This window comes from Arabidopsis thaliana, chromosome 2 (genome assembly GCF_000001735.4).
Source record: "Arabidopsis thaliana chromosome 2, partial sequence".
NCBI classification, from domain to species: Eukaryota; Viridiplantae; Streptophyta; class Magnoliopsida; order Brassicales; family Brassicaceae; genus Arabidopsis; species Arabidopsis thaliana.
Window position 1 is genome coordinate 5,971,728 of NC_003071.7, and position 22,455 is coordinate 5,994,182.

A 22,455-nucleotide genomic window follows, 5' to 3' on the forward strand; every position below is an offset into this window, starting at 1 on the left:
GCTTTTAAAAGGGGTTTACTTGATTAACAATCGTTTAAGAAGAATAAGTTAATGTCAGAAAATGATTTATAAGGGATTTTAAAAGCTTGTAAAAGTGTTTAACTTGATTCACAATTGTTAAAAGTATATGTAAGTGGCATAACGAAATATTTACAAGGTATTTTAAAAGGATTTTCAAAGACGTTTTAAACAGGCTTTTACAAAATATGTTAAAAAGGTAAATTATTGGAATTACTATTTAAATTACTTGTAAAGTTTGATAGTAATTTTAGTAAACGACTTACAAGACATTTTAAAAGATTCAAGTTAAAAGCTTGTAAAAGTGTTTAACTTGATTTACAATCGTTTAAAGTATATGTAAGTGGCATAACGAAAGATTTACAAGGTATTTTAAAAGGATTTAAACAGACGTTTTAAACAGGATTTTACAAGAGATTTTAAAAGGTAAAATATTGGAATAACCTTCAAAATTACTTGTAAAAGTTTGATAGTAATTTTAACAAACGAGAGTAATGACACGACACAATGAAGAAAATATTAAAAACCCCAACAATATTCAATTCTTTGGAGATAAAGATATATCTAAATTGCAGCAACACAAGTTGATTTGTTGTGACCCCACTGACCACACCTACTGCATTTGTGTACTTTTGGTTTTGGCTGAGACCGTCCATGCTCCCAAACAGAAGGTATCCTCTTTTTCTTCCGTCTGCCACTAGGTACACGAGTAGAAGGTGGGAGACAAATAACTTCACTAATAGTTTCTGGAATCTCCCAATACTCCATATCACCATTTGGGTGAATGTTCTCTGAATATGCTTGACGCCACCTGTAAATTACAGCGATGTAAACTGAGATTAAAACCACATAAACACAGATAAAACCATAAAAAGAGATATTAAAACATTTAAAAACGCCTGTAAAGTTGTGAAGAATAGAGATAAAACCTGTAAGTAGAATGAAACTCATCAACAAACATGTTTTCGTTCAGATTGATATGTTTAGCAGAAGCAATTCCATGTGCGCAAGGAAATTTATCAATATCAAACATACAACATGTGCAAGTCCTTTTGTCGAGATTAACCAAATGCGTTTTGGTATCTCCTTTTACCTCAAACTCTTCTTGATTAACTTGACAAACCTCAAGCCATCGTGTTGAAGTATCATATGACGCTTTCATTTTCTTCCCTACATTTATAGTAACAGCAGACGGATGTTGACTACTCTCTTCACGTCGCTCATTAAACCATCTTGTCATAATAGATCTGATTGACTCAAATAGGCAAACAATCGGATACTCGCGGTTCTGTTTCAACAAGGCATTAACAGATTCAGCTAGATTAGATGTCATGATGTTGTACCGATTTGAAGGAGAATAAGCTCGAGACCATTTCCTAACATCTACCTCCCAAAGATATTGTGCTAACTTTTTATCACTATTAGTGATTTCCCAGAACAAAGAATCAAATTCTGTCTTCGTGTAAACTCAAGAAGCCGCATAGTAAACTGGAATAAGTGAAGAACCTCTGAAATGGGTTTCCAAGTTTTTTTGCAAATGAAAAGTGCAAAGTCCATGATGAGCAAGTAGATAATTCCCTGAAAGTCCGCTTGCAATAGAAGCAGCTCGGTCAGACACAAAAACTAAATCATTCTCATCAGGGATTATATTCAGCAAACACTTCAAAAACCAGTCCCATGACGCGTCATTTTCAGAGTCAACTATTGCAAAAGCAATAGGATACAAATTAAAATTCTCATCCTGAGCTGAGGCACCAAGCAAAGTCCCTATAAACTTTGATGTCAGATGGGCACCATCAATAGATATGACTTTTCTCATCAACTTATAACCTCTAATTGATGCACCAAAAGCCAGAAACGCATACTTAAACTTATTAGCAGAATCTTTTTTGAAAAAAGTGATAGAACATGGATTCGTTACTTATACCCTGTGACACCACCTCGGTAAAACCTCCAAACTATCATCAGGTAAACCCCTCGCAAGTTCTGGTGCATGTTCTTGAACTCTCCAAGCCTTCGAATAATTGATTCCAACTCCATGATCTTTTCTAAATATTTCTATCAGCTGTTTAGGTCTGAGGGGAAGCTTTCCTCCTTCAAAATGGTTACTTATCAATCTTCCTAATGTCCTTGCAGATGCTTGACGATGACTAACATTCCTTATTGAAGAGTCACAACTGTGATGACTAACATACTTCCGAATAACATAACTCTCGGATCCACCAGCCCTAGTTGCACGTAGTCTCCAACTAGAGTTTTCATCAATACAATGAAGAACATACCTCGTGAGATCTGATTTCACTGTATGAAACTCAAAGTTGTGCTTCACTGCAAACATCCGCAACGTGAATACCATTTCATCTTTGTCTTTGAAAATTTTTTCAATAAACAAAGAATCAACATCACTTAGACCAGTTGAAAACGCAGAACTAGAATACTGTTGATCAAGAATACTAGATGTTTTAGATACACACGCCTCAATAATCCTAGAGGTTAACCTCGGCTGCCAAAATAAAAAGCTTACCTCAAACATCAATCTATCTTAAATAATGATTTTACAAGGATTTTTAAAAGGGGTTTAAAAACGTTAATAATGATTTTACAAGATTTTTTAAAAGGATTATTACCTGAGTAGTAGATGCAGAATGAGAAGCAAAAGGATTTGAAGTCGTCCCAGCCTGTAATAAACTCAATCACTGACTTAATAATGATTTTACAAGGATTTTTAAAAGGGGTTTAAAAACGTTAATAATGATTTTACAAGGATTTTTAAAACGATTAGTACCTGAGCATTAGGGACAGAATGAGAAACAAAAGGATTTGAAGTAGTCTCAGCCTGTAATAAGCACAATCACTGACTTAATAATGATTTTACAAGGATTTTTAAAATTATAACACAAGAAGGTTATTGAAAAACCTGCTCAACTGTCACAGAAATTTGTTCTACAATCAAACATAACTGAAGCAATCCTCCACTCTGTGAGAATTTGTGCATAAAAGTTGCAAGCTGTCTATCGTTCCTAATATAAAGAGGATGAGATTGTATGGTTGTAGACGTGGAGACTAACTTGTAACTAAGCTTCAAAGAATTGGTTGAACTATCTATTTGAAAATCCTCTACAAGAATATCAACCAACGCGTGATAGGTAATGTGCTCATCAATGAGCACTAAAGAAGCTCCCAATTCAATGTCTAATTCAAATTCCCAAGTCATATTGTTTGTCAACTTCCACAAGCCACAAACAGAATACAATTCTAGCATTATAACCTGATAAGATAAATAACAACAAAATCAACACCCACAAAAACACTGTCACTACAGAGAGAAACAAGGTTTACAAATCGTTTTAAAGCGTAAGTAAGTAGCATAGAATAATTTACAAGGGATTTTAAAAGCTTTGAAAAGTGGTTAACATGGTTTACAAATCGTTTTAAAGCGTAAGTGGCATAGATCTATCACGAAAGCATATGCAAAAGAGGTAAACACTAAATCAGAACCAAAATCTATTACGAAATAGTATAACGAATTCACATAAGCAAATCTATCACGAAACAGTATAACGAATTTCAAAAGGATTTTAGAACAGTATAACGAATGTACAAGGATTTTAGAAACAAATTCAATCATCAAATCTCAAACAAAATTCAAATTCGAAGCTGAAGCAAATGTCAAACTGTCGATTGAATCAGGATTCAAATAACGAATTCACATAATCAACAACAAAAATCGAATTAACCAATTCGAAAACGAAGATTTAAGCTAACATTATAAAATCAAACCTGGGAAACGCAAGAGATTCGACGGCGACACACAGCTCTACTTACGACGGCGAAGATGGGTTTTCACGGCGAGTAAACTCACTATTTCCGACGGCATGGGATTCAACGGTATTCACAATTTCCGATGGAGGAAGAAGAGAGAGAGTGAAGAAATGAATTAGGTCTGTGGGTAGCTCATTAAGGGTAATTTGGCGAGAAAAGTATTAGAAATGGTAGAAATGAAAATAGGAAAAAAAAAGGGTAGAGTTGCAAAAGCGCATTGAGAAAAGGGCATTAGAGTGAATTATTCTTCTTTCAATATTTTTTTTGTTGTCAACAGTTTTAATTTAAAGCTAAAACAAAACCAATTTTGGAGAATATTGCTTACATGCGTTATATATAGCGGTTAGCAAGTTATCCGTTTTTACATTTGCACATTACAAGAAAAAAGAAACTCGTAAATTTCTCTTTGTCGCTCTAAAAATCTTCTAAATATGCTGAGAACGCCGACCATTCAGTTGAAGTAGACATCATCTTCACCAGGTCTGAACAGTATGTACAAAATGTTATATATTGGTTGTCGGCACCAGTCATACACCTCATCGCTCATAGTTGAATTTTAACTTCGGTATGTAGTGGAGATAGACTTCTAGCGGTTAATATGGTTAGCCTCTCTCCATTTGATAATGTCAATATTATTTTATAGAATTAAAAAAGAAGAGATTTTAAGAATAACTTCTCAAATTATTACCACTTTATTCAAAGCACCACCTTCTAGAATACTGGTTACAAAGACTTAAATCTTATTTTATTTTCTTATTTTTTTTTGATAATTGATACCAAACCTTATTTCTTATATAACCATTTTGATCTTCTAAGACCTTTTCGAACCAACACGTCCACCTTCATGACGAGGACGACTCCTGCGAGATGAGTGAGACTGTTGAACATTAATGGTCTTTAACCCTTAATGGCATCCTTCATTGATTTCTCATCTTTGAAACTAACAAATCCATATACCTTCCTCGTTGTCACAGAGACCGGAAGGTCATATTCGTAGCCGTTTTCATAATCAAAATATTCATAATCTCTTTCGCAAATGACCTGTGAATCAAAGATAAACATATTATAGATGAAAAAAAAATTCAGTACCAATGAGGGAAAAGTGAAAAGAAAACCGAACATTAGAATGTATAACGTCACCAAACTGAGAAAATGCATTCTTAAGATCATTTTCTTCTGTGTCCGACTCCAAATTGCCAACATAGCACGTGAATTCAACATTTGTGGAAGCCATTTTGAAAGAGTAAGAGAGTTCAAAAACAAGTAGTGATTTCTAAGTAGAAAACATAGCAATTTTATGAGTGACATAAAATGAGAGACACTTTAGTCAATTTATAGAAAAAGGTTAGCGGTAAATGCATGTGATGATATCGATAAATGCTATTAACTCTAATATGGTTTGAAACAAGTGTATTTTTTTCTTGGAACTAGTTTACACTAAATGATGATACTTTTATAGTGGAAGGCGAAAAGTTTATGTTTTTTGGTCATGGTCGTGTATAGTTTGTTTAGATGATAATTAGAAAAACAGTCAAAACAAAACTCAAATTTTCGATCCAAAGATTATTGAATTTTGGGTTTTAATTGGAAAAGAAAAAACACAATAAATTAAAGATCGTTAACTTTGACTTTGATGAGTCTACAACATCTTAAAGTTCAAAAAATACAATAAGGTTTAAACTAGTGATTTTTTTTGGGAACTAGTTTTCACTAAATAATGATACTACTTTATAGGTTTAAGGTTTCAGTTTTCTTTGGTCATGGTCCATGTAGATTGAGTTGTTTACATGATAATTAAAAAACAGTCAAAATAAAACTCAAAATTTCGTAATTCGAGTTTATTGAATTCAGGGATTTTTGGGTTTCAATTGGGAATGAAGACACATAATAACTTGTATATATAAGTTTCACTTTGACTTTTATGAGTTTACGACTCAAAGAATGTCATTTAGGGGTTTTATTTGACAAATTAGGCAAATTTGAGATTTTTACTTTTTCTTATTCCCATGGTTACTTCTAGAGTTCTAGTCACCATAGTGATTAAAAGAAGGAAACTAAGCATGAGAAAATACTAGAGAGCTGAAAAATAAACAAAGGGTTCTTCTTGAAGCTGATTCGATAATCCAAAAGTAAAAAAAGTATTTGAAGTTAAGGTCTCATTATTGCTTTTGAGACGTTGGCATTGCCAGAGATACTGAAGTTGGAATATCTTTCCACTGTTGTGTAACAGTTTTGATCTGAGTGAAAAAGTCCACTCCTGCTTTGCCTGCAAAAATAGTTCACTCAAAGTATATATATAAGCAAAGAGAAAGGAGAATGGATCTTCTTTTGTTTAGTTGTGACAAGAATTTTACCATAGAAGTTAAGATCTCCTGCGAATGAGGCCTTGTTCCCGGTGAAGGAAAAGAACGGTAATGGAACCGGGATTGGAACATTAATACCGATCTGGGCAAACATTAACAACAACAAAAGAAGATATCAAACATGTAATCAAATGCATACAAGTAATGTTGTATTTTATAGGGCCCAAAGTTCTTCATACCTGTCCTGCTTCTATGTCCATCTGGAACTTTCTTGCTGCTGCCCCGGACGACGTGAAAATCGCAGCACCGTTCCCATACCTGTTGACGGCGTAAGTAGCAAATTGTTGAAGATGATGAGACGATTAAATTTTAGTATTAAGATGATGATAGAACAGGGTGTTTTACTTGTTTTTATTTATTATAGATATGGCCTCATCAAAACTGTTTGCCTGTAAATGAATATGTCACAAAAGCATCAGAGGGCATTAATCTCACAATTCACGAATAAATGAATGATATAAGACTAGTTTTCCAATCTGACCTGCATGCACACAAGAACAGGGCCAAATATTTCCTCCTGCGAAGAAAAATGAATTTTTAAGATTCAAGTAGAGTACGGATCATTTGCCTTAATGTCAGAAAATACCTTGTAACACTCCATGTCTGGGGTAACACCAGATAGAATGGTAGGACCGATAAAATTCCCTTTCTCATATCCTGGAACCTGTTTGTTATAAGAGAAAACATATAAACTTCTCGGACCAGTTGATCTTTGCGTTGTTTTCAAGATTACACAAAGATTATTAAATCAAGATATTTCTGCGGTTCTTGATGATTACTATTTGATAAGAATGTGGAGGGTAGTGCTATATTTAAGGCATGAGTCTGTTGCAATAGCAGTAAATATGGAGAATGGGAAAATACCACAATATCTCTTCCGTCAAGCAGCAATTTAGCACCATCATCTACACCAGACTGAATCAACCGGCATATCCGTTCTTTCGCCTAGTCATATCAAAATTTAACAATAACGTATACATATTGAACAACAGACAGAATGCAAAACTAAACATAATTTTTACACATGTAAGTTCAGAGGTTTGTGCGCGAAAATACCTGTTTACTAATCACAGGACCCAGGTCTGCATCTGGTTCTGACCCACATGTGACTTTAAGGGCCTTAGCTCGCTCAACGAGTTTATCCTCCCTGGTTAGTATTAGACAAGTTAAAGCTAATCTTTCATGACTGTCAAATGAAAATCAACAGGCCTCATACATATTCTTCAGTTACATTTAGTATTAGGACACAACAATAGTCAATCTAAATTAAAGAAAATGGTGTTATCTTAACTATCCTATATATGGCTTAAGCACCCTAAAGGCGTGGTTCTGGAAACCGTACGAGAGAAAAAGATTACAGGAAAATGTGTTTATCACAAGAAATATAAGATATTCGAGAAACTGGAGTAATTTGAATATATAAAGTAAGCAGTACCATGATTTTGCATCGCCAACAAAAACCACTGTACTCAGTGCCATGCATCTCTGTCCAGCGGCACCAAACCCAGCAGCAAGTAGCGCATTTAAAGTTGCATCGATGTTGGCATCAGGCAAGACAAGTCCATGATTTTTCGCCCCCATATTTGACTGAGTCAATATATTATAAGCAATTTGACATAGTGTCGTTTCGAAATAGCAAGGAAGACTTTTAAATGGGAAAAGATGCAAGACTTTACCTGAATACGTTTTCCTTTTGCTGCTGCTCTTGCGTATATATGCATTCCAGCCTTTAAACAAAACAATGCATTAATACGCAAGTTTAACGAAAAGGTTGAGCTCAGAAGAAAAGCAATTCTGCCATTACCAGTCCATATTGACAGATTTTGAAGATCTAAGGTATGATTTTGTATACAATTAACGTTTTATTAGACAGCTGAAATAATTACACAGGACACTGACTAAATGAATATTTGTAAATAACTCGGTCAAATGCAAAGCCAAGTCTGCAGGCTATAAAAGAGCAACATAAAAAAAAAAGTACTTACCGTGTTGGAGCCAACAAAAGAAACAGCCCTTATATCTTCATCATCACAGATAGCATTCACAGTATCCTGTGCAACAGATGCATTTTCAGTGACAACAAAGAAAGTGAAGGTAATAGTGCGGAATCTTTACAAACTAGGTTACTCTAATTGCAAACTAGAATATTCACCATAATATCTCTCGACGGGATCCTTACTTTAACAATTCAAATGCTAACAAATAAGAAATTTAGAAAGAGCAGAAAGTTTAAACATAACCTACATTGGTTCCGTGAACGATATTGAGAACCCCATCAGGTAAACCAGCTTCCATTGCCAACTCGGCAAGTATTACAGAAGCACCTGGAGAAAGCAAGTAATATCAATAATCAACCAATCAATAGAAGGGACCTCTATAGCTATAGTGGAAAACAGTCAATCAACAATACATTTCGCTCATCACATTGGCGGTGGTAGTAAAATGCATGTTCACTACACTGGCATCAACGATATGTTACAACATGATCTGAAAGTCAAGACATCTTGAACTTCCCATACATCAATTAAACACCACAGAAGTGTCTATTAGTAACTGGAATAGTTCGAAGGAATAAGGGTATTTTACCGGGATCCTTCTCTGATGGCTTCAGAATAAAGGTATTACCACATGTCACTGCAACAGGAAACATCTGCACTAACAAACACATAATAAATACGCAGAATTCACATAAGAGAATCACAAAGAATTAACGATATACATAATGAAGCCATATAAAAAAGGGCTTAGCATGTTACCCATAAAGGAATCATGGCTGGAAAGTTAAAAGGACAAATGCCAGCACAAACACCTAATGGCTCTCTAATACTATATGTATCAACTCCGTTCGACACATTGGGGAGATATTCACCCATCTGTAAGGTTGCCATTCCACACGCATGCTCCACAACCTCTGCGTAAGAAACCATGTACCAAAAATAAGCACTAAGGTTCTCCTCTTCTTGTCAATCATATAATCAAACCTACAATACATAAATAAAATACTAACCTAACCCACGGAAGATATCACCATGTGAATCCTTTAAAGTCTTCCCTTGCTCGGTTGTGATGTTCATAGCAAGTTTATCCTACAGAAAAATCAAAACTTTCAGCCAAGCACATATCAAGATCATAGCAAACTAAACCAGGTAGCTACCATATTCTTGCGTATAAGCTCTTGAAACTTTAGCATAACACGCTGCCGGGTAGTAATCGGCGTGTTTCTCCACAACGGAAACGCTTGCTTCGCAGCGGATACCGCAGCTTTAAACTCTTCATTAGTAGTCAATGGAACTTTAGATACAACCTCTTGTGTAGCCTAATAATAGCAAATCAGAATTTACTTCAAAGTTCAAACCTTTAAGTAATCAAACAAGAGTATAGGACTCATAAGAGAGTTTGCTTACAGGGTTTATAACATCGATAAACGAAGATGATTGAGACTCAACAAAAGAACCTCCAATAAGATTTGGTACTCTCTGAAAACAGAACCCACATCGAAAAATCAAAACTTTTGAATAAAAATCACATCGAAATCGATCTAAGAACTCACCGGAGGCATTTGTGGTTGAGTAGATTGCTCCGGCGAAGTTGATAACCAAGAGCTTCGAAGAGCGAGAAATTGTGGTCTCAAAGGTCTCAGATTGTTACCTGAAAACAGTAACAAAAACTAGCTTCGATAGTATCGAAGTCTGCAGATTTTGATTCGAGTACAAGAGAATCGAGATTTTTACCAGAAATTCGAAGCAGCATCGTTGTTGTTGTTGTTGTTGTTGATGATGATGATCGGAGTTTGGTGTTGTCGTCTGCTTCTTTGTATAAGCGTCTCCTTTTGGTTTTGGATTTGAGTGATGAGTGAATGCTGACTCGATGTTGATCGGGTGCGAATGAAGTGGTTGGATTTCGCCACGTGGGTGGATATGTACCGTTAGATCTATAAGATTCAAGATTCTTTTGTTTGACTCTCACCATCACCAAGATATATGTACATGGTTGACAAAAAAAAAAAAGATATTTAGCCTTAACAATTTTAAAACTAAAAGCAAGTCCAAGAGCTTTTTATGGGGCTCTTCCAAATCTTTTAATTATAAATTTTATCAAATTCAAATTTAAGAGTTTTGGATAGATTGTTAAATTTTTTTTGTCTAATGAAAAAAGTGGGCTTTTAAAAAAAAATTATTATTAAAATAAAAATTATAAATATTTTATTTTATAAAACTGAATAGTTATTGCAAATACACCAATTTTAAAGATACATGACATAAAAGCATATATAAAATACGAAAATCGAAAATCAGAATAACGATTAATTGTTAGCTTAATTCCCGCCAAATGTTTGTTATATATGCTTAACCAAATTAGCTTTCAATTGTGGATGTATAGCCAGATCACGAACTCGGGCTCGAGCGGCCATAATATTGCCGAGATTTGAAAGCATATCTGTAAAATAGTTGAAATCCATTTGTAAAGAGCTGGTTGATTTTGGTTGTGTGAATTCAGCTGCATCAAACTGAATGTACTTATCTTGTTCATCCTCTACTATCATATTGGGAAGTATTATGCATGCTCGCATGATCATTCCTATTTTTTTCTTATCCCAAATAAGAGCTGGATTGACAATTACAAACCAAGTTTGCAAAACTCCCAAAGCACGTTAACCATTTTGACAACAAGCTTCTTAATTTGTAACAAATAAAGAATCTTTGTGACCTTGTGGAATTGAAATAGATTGGATAAATGTAGCCCATTTAGGATAAATTCTATCAGTGAGATAATAAACCAAATGATAGTAGGTCCAGTTGACGATATATTTCACTTTTGGAGCTCGACCTTGTAATTTATCATCAAAAACTGGTAAGCAATCAAGTATATATATCATTTAAGAAATCTGGAGGTCCAAAAAAAGTATGTCATATCCAAAGATCTTGGAAAGCAATAGCCTTTAACACTATTGCCGGTTTGCCAGATACACGTGTATATTATCCTTTCCAAAAGGTGGGGCAATTCTTCCACTTCCAGTGCATACAATCGATGCTTCCTATCATCCCAAAAAATTCATGTACCTCTCCAATACGGAGTAGTCGTTTAAGATCTTGTCGTGTAGGTCTACTTAGATACTCTTTCCCAAACAAATATATAATTCATTCAACAAAATGTATCATACATGATATCGAAGTGCTTTCACAATCTGTAGGTATTCGTCAACCGCATCCACTGAACAACCATATGCAATCATATGAATTGTTGTTGTACACTTCGTAGTGCCGATAAACCTAACCTGCCGATAACATCTCTTCTTTGTTCAAAGCATGAAATTTCATTGGAGAGTCCGTCAACAATACGTATAAACAATGGCTTGTTCATTCTAAATCGGTGTCACAATATATGAGGAGGGAATGTCGCATCTTCTTTGAAATAATCGTTCTACAACTGGATGTGTCCTAGTTCACGATCTCTTGCAATATATGCTCATTTTTGTTGACTTGGTTGGTTGACGATCAACATATCTCTATAATGTTTCATTGAAAAATTGATCAAACTTATCGTCAAGATTATAAGATGAAGAAGATCTCATGTTTGATGAACTATGAAGATAAATGTTTGGAGAAAAAGAAGATTGTTTGGTGAAAAGGAAGATTGTTTTGGAGAAAAGAAATATTTTTTTGGAGAAAAGGAAGATTGTTTTAGAGAATAATAGAGAGAATTGTATTGTTTGTTGTAATAAAGATTATGTACTATATATATAAACACAAAGTGTAACGAACAATGAATACAAGTGGTGTAATATCGGAATATAGTTTTGTGATGTACAATTATTCAAACCAATGCACAAAAAAACAAACAAACTAAGTGGTGGCTTTGAAAACTTGTGGTGTCTTGTACAAGTGATGTTGGCACTAGTTGTGTCTTCTAGATCCTGCAAAATTATTTAGAATCAACATAATTAGACAGTTAGCATAGTAATAGAAATAATTAGACCAAACATAACCGAAACTGAAACTTAGAACACAACTTAAACTTAAACTTAGGACACAATTAATAAACTCATTTCATTCATGTGACATTGGATACAAAAGCATCAAACACAACTGCAATTAAAGCATATAATACAACTGAAATTTAAACATATAACACAACTGAAACAAAAGCATAGAAGACAACTGAAACAAAAGCATTAAACATACACTAAAAAAAGAACATAAACTCAAATATACAACTTCAATTAGAAACTTAAACTTAGGACAACATATCAGTTATTAACTTGTGCTTAAGAGCCAACTCGATGTCAGATAGAAGCTCAGTTTTGGTTTGTAGCCTATCTAGTAACTTCTCTTCACTTAGCTTCTCTTTAACATGAGTAGCTTCTTGTTACCATTAAGTAGCTTCTCTTTGAAAGCTAAATCTTTCTCCTTAATTAGACCAAATATTTTGCATCTCTGTCATAGTCTTGTTTTCATCACCTTCCAAATTAGTTTTGGCTTTGGGTTTCACTTTGCCTTTGGCTGCCTTTACCCCAAGGGGCGAGGTTGATCCTCTTCAAGGCCAAGTTGCACATAGGATGGGGAAGAGTGTTCATCACATTTTTGTCGCTTCTCTTTACCGTATGTAGCATATTGGACGCACCACTTCTGATCAAACCTAACCTCTCTCCAATTGTGCTCAAGGGTGAACTTTGTATTGTAATCATTGTAGAAGATCTAGTGAGCCAAGTTCACCACATCATTATCGTTCTGCCCACTGGTTTTCTCTTTGGTTACAGCCACATAGCTTCCTACAAACTTGCAACAACCCTCATTGATCTTTTCCCATCTCTTTTTACAGCATTAAAGGTCTCTCTTTTCCATCTCTGTTAGCTTGGGACTTGCGAAAAAGTAGGTTGCTATGTGGTGCTAGGATGTTGTTGTTTTTTCCTCATTGGATACAACAAGATCTTTGGAGGTGTTGAGCCAAGCACTAATGAGGACCACATCTTCTGTTGGTGACCATTTGCGTTTTGTTTTAGGGTCTGCAACCATTTCTTCATTTTGGTTTGGATCATCGGTCTATTGTGTACTAAATGATATGTCTATAATTTGCATGTTTTCAGTGTTCATTCATCATCGTTTTGAGTCTAGTTTCATATCATTCATCATTGTTTTATATCTTTTCTCATCATTCTTGCATACTTTGCATGATTAGGATAGCTTTGCATACATATTGCATTTCTGAGTTGTTTTCACGTGATTTAGAGCTGTTTGCTAACAAATTGAAAGAAGCGAGCCAGAACCAGAGGACATACTCGACCCCCAAGTCGAGTACATCCAGCAAAATACTCGACCCCCTGGCCGAATGATTTTAGAGCCATTCTTCCCATCTACTCGACCCCGTGGTCGAGTAACCTCAGCTCAGGCCACTCGATGATGCCACTCGATGACGCCACTCGACTCTCTGGTCGAGTATCTCTTCGCCACACCACCTGACCACACTCTGCCGTTCACTCAACCACATCACTCGACCCCCTAGTCGAGTATCATCACTAACCACCAACACCATCACTCGACCAAGCACTCGATCACATCTTCATAGTCTACTCAAATTCGCACTCAACCAGACAAGCTGAGCACAAGGAAAAGAAGAGGGGAAGAAGAAGTGTTTGGAAGCGGCCTGGAGCTCCATCGGATCACGAAGCCCATCTCGGCCCATTATCACTCTATGGGCCGGGCGATTAGGTTACCGGCCCGTCTACTATCATTTTATTTTGTTTTGTATAAATAGGTGTCTGAGGGTTTTGTCCTGAGACATCTAGTCGACATTAAGTTTTTGCTTCAGTTTTATTTTCTATTTTACTCTGGCTGCGTCGCTTTTGCTTCTACAACCTGTAATTCGAGATTTTTCCAAGTTATTCAGATTCCGCATTTGATTTCATATGTCATCTTGTTTCTCTACTCTTTATCTCTTTACTTATGCAATATACTTGTTTACTTGTGTTTATGTCTTTGAGCATGTTGTCTGAGTAGTGACATAGAGTTCTTAAGGATGGGATAGAATGGTTGTGGAATCCTTAGTCTGTAGAATGGTTAAGTTTTAGAATTGATTGAATCCCTTCAGGACTAGTTGTGTTTACTGCTTATTTCTTTCTGATCAACTGGAATTCGATCCCAAGCATTCCCACACCCTGAAGGTGTTCGATGGAATGCTTGATCCACTAGTTCCTGAGATTTTCGTCTCTATCCCAAGGGATTGACCGTTTAGAGCGTTTATTGACTTTATTAGTCTGTTCTTATTGCCTGCATAGTTAGATTCCGTTAATGGGAATTAGTCTGGGCTAGCTTTGCTTGAGGATTTCTATCACGGGAGTGAATTGATCTGTTGTTGAACCTGTTGTCTAAGGATAGCTTGATTGTGCTTGTTAACCATTCGAATAGGCTAGGATACCACTCTATTCGATTACCCCATCCTTAGGAATTTTTCGTCTATCTGATTTCTCTGTTTTATCGTTATCGCTTAATCGTTCTCATTGCCTGTTTCTTAGTTTTTGCAATTACTCGACTAACTTACTCGACCACACCCAGTGTCTGGCAATAGACTGTGCAGTGGAGTACAGTTGTCTCGTTTTCTGTCTGTTACTCGATCAGCATACTCGACCACATCCAGTGTCTGGCAATAGACTGTGCAGTCGAGTATAGTTGTTTCATTTCCTGTCTGTTACTCGACCTGTTACTCGACCACATCCTGCTTCTGGCATCAGCTTGTTGTGGTCGAGTGATTTTAGTAATTCTGTTATTGTTTCTGTTTTCTGCATGTTCGCCATGTTCGCTTAGGATTGTTAGAAATCTCAAAACTGTTATTGCTTGGCTTGACTTAGTGACTTCTGATTTCATCTCATTTGTTTGCAACACACCCATTTAGATTGACAACCTTCAGTACTACAACGACATGATAGTGCTTTAGGATTAATTGATCTTAAAAACTTATTATCAATTTGGCGCCGTTGCCAATTGGGTGTTTGTTTGATATATTTGAGATTTCAGAATATTTAAGATCAAGTTCTTTTTCATTTTTACTGAAAGTTACTAACTTTGTGGTTTTTCTTTGTTGATTCAGGTACTGCGAATCACCAGCTTCACGAGTTGGTACTCGTTGTATGCAAACACGGTCACAAAGAAATCAGAATCTTCTATTAAACGATAACATTGACCGTATTGCTCGCCAACTGAGAACACAGACAGAAACAGACACAATGGCTGCAGTTGTAGATGAGCTAGTGGAACCAAACAACATAAGTGCAGGCGATGCACCACGCAACCATAATCAGCGTAATGGCATCGTGCCTCCACCAGTGCAGAACAACAACTTTGAGATCAAGAGCGGTCTCATTGCCATGGTTCAGAGCAACAAGTTCCACGGCCTCGCTATGGAGGATCCACTCGATCACCTGGACGAGTTTGATAGGCTTTGCAGCCTAACAAAGATCAATGGAGTTAGTGAGGATGGCTTCAACCTCAGATTGTTTCCATTCTCTCTTGGAGACAAAGCCCATCAGTGTGAAAAGTCGCTTCCTCAAGGCTCTATCACCTCCTGAAATGACTGGAAGAAAGCCTTCTTGGCTAAGTTTCTCTCAAACTCCAGGACTGCGAGACTACGGAATGATATTTCTGGTTTCACACAGACAAATAATGAGACCTTCTGTGAAGCATGGAAGCGCTTCAAAGGTTATCAGACGCAATGTCCTCATCATGGTTTCTCCAAAGCTTCACTTCTCAGCACTCTATACAGAGATGTGCTTCCCAAGATCAGGATGCTTCTTGATACCACTTCTAACGGAAACTTCCTCAACAAAGACGTTGAAGAAGGATGGGAGCTGGTAAAGAACTTGGCTCAGTCGGATGACAACTACAATGAAGATTATGACAGAAGCATCCGCACCAGCTCTAATTCTGATGAGAAGCATCGCAGGGATATGAAAGCTATGAATGACAAGCTGGACAAGCTACTCCTTGTGCAATAGAAGCACGTTCATTTTCTAGGTGATTATGAGATGTTCCAAGTCCATGATGGGGAGACTCTGTAGTCAGAAGAGGTCAGCTGTGTGCAAAACCAAGGAGGTTACAACAAAGGTTTCAACAACTTCAAGCAGAACCATCCCAATCTTTCTTACAGAAGTACAAATGTTGCAAACCCGCAGGATCAAGTCTACCCCTCACAGCAGCAAAATCAACCCACGCCCTTTATTCCATAGAACCAAGGTCAGGGGTATGTTCCTAAGCAGCAGTACCAGGACAACTATCAGCAGCAACTTCCACCACCTGGGTTTGCACAGCAGCACCAACAACCAGCTTCAACAACTCCAGATTCAGACTTGAAGAACATGTTACAGCAGATTCTCCAGGGACAAGCAGCAGGAGCAATGGATCTCGCTAAAAAGATGGCAGAAATCCACAACAAGGTTGATTGCACTTTCAACGATCTGAACATCAAACTTGAGGCACTTACCTCTAAGGTCCTTTACATGGAAGGACAAACAAGGTCCACCTCTGCTCCCAAAGTAACAGGACTTCCAGGGAAGTCAATCCAAAACCCGAAGGAATACGCCACCGCTCACGCAATCACTATCTGCCATGATCGAGAGCTGCCAACTCGACATGTCTCCAACGTAATTACTGTGGACAATGATGTTCAGGACGAGGAGGCTTCTACACAGATTGAGATTTTAGTTGTTGGACTCGACCATTCAGCTTGATCCCGTTTTCAAACTCAGTCCAACCTAGACGAGAAAGCAGCCATCATTGAGAGGATGGTAAAACGATTCAAGCCAGCACCATTACCTTCACGTGCTCTTCCATGGAAATTCAGGAAAACATGGATAGAAAGATACAATTCTCTTGCAGAGAAGCAGCTTGATGAGATGGAAGCGGTGATGCCCTTAATGGAAGTTCTCAACCTGATCCTGGAGCCTCACAAAGATGTGAGAAATTCAATTCTAGAAAGGATCAAGATGTATCAAGATTCAGAAGATGAATGTGATGTTAATCCGTCTAGAGCCACTGTTAAGAGGAGCGTTCAAGAAAAGCTGGAAGATCATGGATGTTTCACTCTACCATGTTCGATTCGGCAATTGGCGTTCAGCAGTTGTCTGTGTGACTTAAGAGCTTCAGTAAGCTTAATGTCACTCTCTATGGCAAGGAAGCTGGAATTCACTCAGTACATGCCTTGCGACCTGACTTTAATCCTTGCTGATAGGTCTTCAAGAAAACTCTTCAGCCTGCTAAAAAATCTACCAGTAATGATTAATGGAGTGGAAGTGCCTACGGATTTCGTTGTGCTTGAGATGGAAGCAGAACCTAAGGATCCTCTAATCCTAGGAAGACCTTTCTTAGCCTTAGTGGGAGCGATGATAGATGTCAAATATGGGAGAATAAGTCTAAACCTTGCGAAGCACATCAAGCTGCTGTTTGACATCAACAAAACTTCGCAAAGGTCAACTGTAGAAGAACAGATCACAGCTCAACCTCAGCCTTCGAATTCAGTCACCCGATCAAGCACAACCTCTACACCTGACTTGCGAGAACCAAAAAGAAATCTGATGAGCAAGAAGAAACCATAGAGAAGCTAGCTCAGACGGTTGAGGAACTTAAGAGTAAACTGGATCAGATACGAGAGAAAGCTCAACCAAAATGCGGGATTGATACCATCCCGAGAAAAAAGTTTACTTCAAGATGAGGAGATAGATTATCCACCAGAAGAGAAAGAGGCATATTTCGAGGAAAGAAGAATTGAGTATTCTGCTACGCATCTCTCAACAGAGGATGCTGAATATGATGATGAGATCAGAGAGGACTATGCAGATCCTCTCTATCACCCATTTTCTTCTTAATGAGTGTGAGAGGTCAAGCTAGTGACTTTAAACAAGCTCACTTTGGAGGAATTCCCAAGAATGTTCATGTAAATAAAACTTTTATTTTCTTGTTATTTTTGATTTGTTTTTGGTTATGTTTGTGATTCTCAGGAACACAGAAACAACGTGGAGGTAGAGTAAAAATTCAAAAATTTTACTCTACAGAGCAACAGAGAATCGAGTATGTCAGTATAGAGAAATTCAAAAATTTGAAAATGTTCTGTTGCACTCAGAGAACCATGAGATCGAGTAGGTTGGTCGAGTATTAGTGATGATTTTAAAACCCAAAATTTTGAAAATATCTTTATACTCGACCTACAAAAGCTACAAAGACTTACAGGGAGTTTACAGAGGATTACAGAAGGTTCTAGTCAAAAGGGAACAATGCTTCAGGACAAACAGACAGAGCGTGGCCCACCACCTCTCCATTTTGTTCCCCCACGCATTTCTAAGGATAAGAAAATCCCTTCCCTTCTTCCCAACCACTCGATCCAGCCCTATCTCCCTTCCCACCGACACCATCTCTCTTCCTCTCCAATCACTCGACCTCACCGACTAACTCGACCTCACCGGCTCACTCGACCTCACCGATCCGGTTTCACCATCTCTCACCACTTCGTCTTCCTTCTCACTCGACCACAACTCAGCTCTCTCCGCTCACGTCACCACCTTCTCTCTCTCTTTCACTCGACGACGTGACCAGTTTCGCCATCTCTCATCACTCTCGTCTCGCCGTTTACTCGACCACCGGACCTTCACCGTCTCTCCATCGCTTCCGTTTTACTCGACCAAGCTAAAAATCAGACGGAGAAGCTCTTCACTCGATTTCTCACAAACCGCTAGAGCTTCTCTCTCTCATTCTCGCGAACCACTCGATCGCTCATCTCTCAACGCCTCTCACTCACTCAACCGGAGTTCACCGTCTCTCATCACCTCCATCCACTCGACCTCATCGTTGCCATCTCTCATCAAAACCACCACCGTCTTCTCTCCACTCCGATTTCTTTCACTCGACCTCACGCCGTTCACTCACCGTAAAGCTCAACTCGACCGCTCATCAAACCGCCGCTGTTTCCCGGTGAAGATTACTCGACCTCGCCGGACACACCGCCACCACTCGACCGCAATCCACCTAGAAACGAAAACCCAAGGCACAATTTCACACGACCGGTTACTCGACCGGTTTACACGACCTGGTTATTCCACGGTTTACTCGACCGAGTTACTCTATCGGTTCGGTCTATTGGTATACTCGACCGCTTGTGTTTGTTGGGACTAACATATTGACGTTTATCTTTGAGTTGTATTTTTTCTCAGGAAATCAATATGAGTAACTACAGTAGCGAATCCTCTATGGATGCGGATTACAACGTCGATGAAGCTGAGTCTTGGTCAACTAGACCAGAGAAAGAGCAACAGGCTTGTGAGAGCTTCAGAGGTGACACCCAACGCTCAGTAGCTCGACACAATGAGAGGAAAGCTGAGATTGCTAGAGGAAAGAGAGCAATGACAAGTAGATGCGAATTGATCGACGAAGATATTGACGTCGAGTATGAGCCTGAGTCATGACACAGAGAGACGAAGCTGTTGAACAGGCCTGATGAAATTACAGTTGAGGAGTACATCAGACTTTTCGAGCTGAACGACTTCTGGGAATGAGGTATCCCTGTTATCAGACTTTAGTCCAGTTGGGGCTACTAGAGGACGTACAGCACTTATTTGAGAAGTATCATCTGGAGACACTGATGTCTTACCCGTACGTCGCCTACAAAAAGGAAACAATAGAGTTTCTTCCACTCTGCAAGTGGAGATGTATCAGGGACTTACAGCAAATGAGCTGGAGAGTGAAGGGTTGGGGTTCTTGACTTTTTCAGTGAGCGAGCAGCGCTACCAGTTATCTGTCAAGAGTCTGGAAGGATTGTTTGGTTTCCCTAGTGGAAAGGGAACTAAACCCAAGTTCGAGAGGGAAGAGTTGAAGGATTTGTGGTTAACTATTGGGAACGATATGGCGCTTAACTTTGCGAGGTCGAAGAGTAACCAGATTCGAAGCCCTGTGATCCGCTACTATCAACGCTCTATAGCGTATGTTCTGTACTCCAGGGAATCTACAGGCACCGTGTCTAACATAGACATGGAGATGATAGATTCTGCACTCAAGGGCATTCTCCGCAGAACAAAGGGGAAGAAGGTACTGAAGGGCGACCTCAATGATGCACCTCCGATTATGCTTCTGTTGATCCACCTGTGTGGATACAGGAAGTGGGCGCACACCAACGGGAAGAAGAGGGCGCGAGGAGCATTTTGGGTAGGAAGTGTTGTGACACTAATTCTGATAGCCTGTGGTGTACCTCTCACGTCTCAGGGGTTCGATCCGAGGATGAGGGACTTAGATCACTTGCGTCGTTGTGAGTTTCTAGAGCATGACATGGTCGGCGATTTCTATCGCTACAAATTCGAGCACTCCTTGACCCGAACAGCCAACATTCTGCTTCCCTGCAATGAAGCCATAACCATATTGCAGGGCGAAAACATTGATTTCAAGCCTGAGCGTGATTATCTCTACATTGAGAGCGCTCCACCGACTGATGACAACGTCCCTACAACAGAAGCTACAGAGGATGAGATTGCTGAGACAGATGAGGATAAGGAGGAGGAGTACGATACAAGAATGTATCATTTCAGTGAGCATGTACCTCCAGCGAGGGAGAGCAAGAGCTTGAGCGAAGCTCACAGAAACAACAGCAAGTTGCAGAAATGGTGCAAGAAACAAGATAGGCTACTCATCAAGTGCTTCAAGGTCATCAAGTTTTTGACAGACAAGCTAAACTGCTCCTCTTCTACCACAGCTATTTCGCAGGGACAACCTCCTCAGGACATGCCCTCGAGGAGATATGACGCGCCAGAGCAAAGTCACCACTGGCCTGAGCCAAGTCACCACAGGCCTAAGCCTAGTGACCTAGTAGTCTCACAAGTCCCTGCGAGGCATTCATCATTCGAGCCTCGGGAGCTCGGGAGAAAGAAGAAGGCTGCAGTGGCTCGATCTAGCAGCAGGATTACACGACTTCTCCAGTCCCGAAGCTTACGCGACCGTAGTGCTGGCCGCAGTAGAAGAAGAGAGGTCGAGTACCATCAGAGCGGTGCTGGCTGCAACAAAGGAGCAGAGGTCGAGTACCCCCAGGGCAAAGCTGAGACACAACAGGGAGATTCTTCAATGGCCTAGGAGCAATCACAGGCAACTATTGACGACCAACTCCGCTCCTTCTTCAACTGAGCTAAGCATCTCACTTCACCATTGTATTATACCATCTCTTGTTTTTATTTTGTTTCTGTGATGATTTTTGTCTTGAGTACTCTCTTCCAAGTTTGGTCACACAGTGGACTGTGTGATTTAAGTTTGGGGAAGGGCTCAGGAAGTGTGTGTTGCATTGTATATAATCTTGAGTCTGCATTCAACAAAGGCATAGAAAAAAACAAAAAAATTGAAAAATTTCGGAAAATGATTTCACAAAAATATAGTGTTCATGTAGTTGCATTGCATTTAGGATCGAGTCTAAAGTGTTTCATTTAGGATTGTTGCATATGCATATGGGATAACGATGAGATAGCCTTGTAAGCATTTTGGTTCACCAGATAAACTCAGTGCCCTCGTTGTGAGTTGTCTGATGCGTAGTCAATGAAATTGAAGTAAAATTGCACCATGCCTAGATTGCTCTACTCGACCACACTGTTATGATTTGATACCATTCTCTATCAATTTGAACTTGAACCTGATTTAGAATTATCATGTCTTGGCATCGAATTTGAACTCATGAATACCCTAAAATACTTGGATTTTCCTACTCATTTTAACCACTCTTGTTAATCCAAGTAGCTGACTCTCCTTATTAGAGTCGTTAACCCGAACCCAAACCTAAACTTTCTTTCAAGCCCTATATCACTTGTGAGTGTTTGTGAGGTCTTATTTCGATTGAGCTTGGTAGAAAGTGTTAGGTTTGTAACGATAGAGATAGTGTCTCATGTAGTTCTAGTTCACGTTTTTCAGACTGGATAGGACTAGGTGGGCGCTTATATCATGGGTTGGGATGTGTTTAAAAGGAAAGGGTGAATTCATTGTTGATAAGGAAAGGGAAAGAATTCTAGGGGAAGTAAGCTAAAGAAGTTAGAAAACAAAATATAGTAAAGGTTTTGGGAATGTTAAAGAAACGAATGAGGTTCTTAGCTAAAGAAGAAGGGTTTAAAGCCTTTGGTTTTAAAGATTGAAAACAGGAACCTTAGTTGTTAAAGAAACCCAAATCCGCTAGATGTATCAAAGTGTTGAGAAAGCTTCTCCTAGAGTTAAGAGAAAGAAAAGAATGATATGAAAAAGGGTTTAAAAAGATT

The 22,455-nt window shown here is 38.4% G+C and overlaps 2 protein-coding genes and 2 pseudogenes across 6 annotated transcripts; 1 reads left to right on the top strand and 3 right to left on the bottom strand.

Moving 5' to 3' along the window:
• Nucleotides 1-585: 585 nt before the first annotated feature.
• Nucleotides 586-2,551, bottom strand: AT2G14150 (annotated as a pseudogene; the record flags this gene model as incomplete). The annotated part of the gene is made up of 1 exon: nt 586-2,551.
• A 1,974-nt stretch (nt 2,552-4,525) lies between these two features.
• AT2G14160 (RNA-binding (RRM/RBD/RNP motifs) family protein) lies at nt 4,526-5,074 on the bottom strand (the record flags this gene model as incomplete). The annotated part of the gene is made up of 2 exons (NM_126988.3): nt 4,526-4,881; nt 4,961-5,074. The coding sequence occupies 2 exons, from the start codon at nt 5,072-5,074 to the stop codon at nt 4,738-4,740; spliced, it is 258 nt and encodes an 85-aa protein (NP_179031.2). The 3' UTR covers nt 4,526-4,737.
• A 470-nt stretch (nt 5,075-5,544) lies between these two features.
• On the bottom strand, nt 5,545-10,172 carry ALDH6B2 (aldehyde dehydrogenase 6B2; the record flags this gene model as incomplete). Of its 3 annotated transcripts, NM_126989.2 has the most annotated exons (19): nt 5,545-6,106; nt 6,195-6,285; nt 6,383-6,461; nt 6,549-6,592; nt 6,685-6,720; nt 6,790-6,867; nt 7,068-7,148; nt 7,260-7,350; nt 7,639-7,790; nt 7,880-7,930; nt 8,189-8,254; nt 8,448-8,527; nt 8,790-8,853; nt 8,960-9,114; nt 9,211-9,289; nt 9,358-9,519; nt 9,608-9,679; nt 9,754-9,851; nt 9,935-10,172. In NM_126989.2, 19 exons carry the CDS (start codon nt 10,170-10,172, stop codon nt 6,000-6,002), a joined length of 1,824 nt encoding a protein of 607 aa, NP_179032.1. In that variant the 3' UTR covers nt 5,545-5,999. The 3 variants fall into 3 exon arrangements, with proteins under 3 accessions (NP_179032.1, NP_001077888.1, NP_001077887.1); NM_001084419.1 differs by having other exon boundaries at nt 5,629-6,285; NM_001084418.1 differs by lacking the exon at nt 9,935-10,172 and having other exon boundaries at nt 5,724-6,106; nt 9,754-9,889.
• Nucleotides 10,173-15,324: 5,152 nt separating this feature from the next.
• On the top strand, nt 15,325-21,459 carry AT2G14180 (annotated as a pseudogene; the record flags this gene model as incomplete). Its single annotated transcript has 1 exon — nt 15,325-21,459.
• Nucleotides 21,460-22,455: the final 996 nt, after the last annotated feature.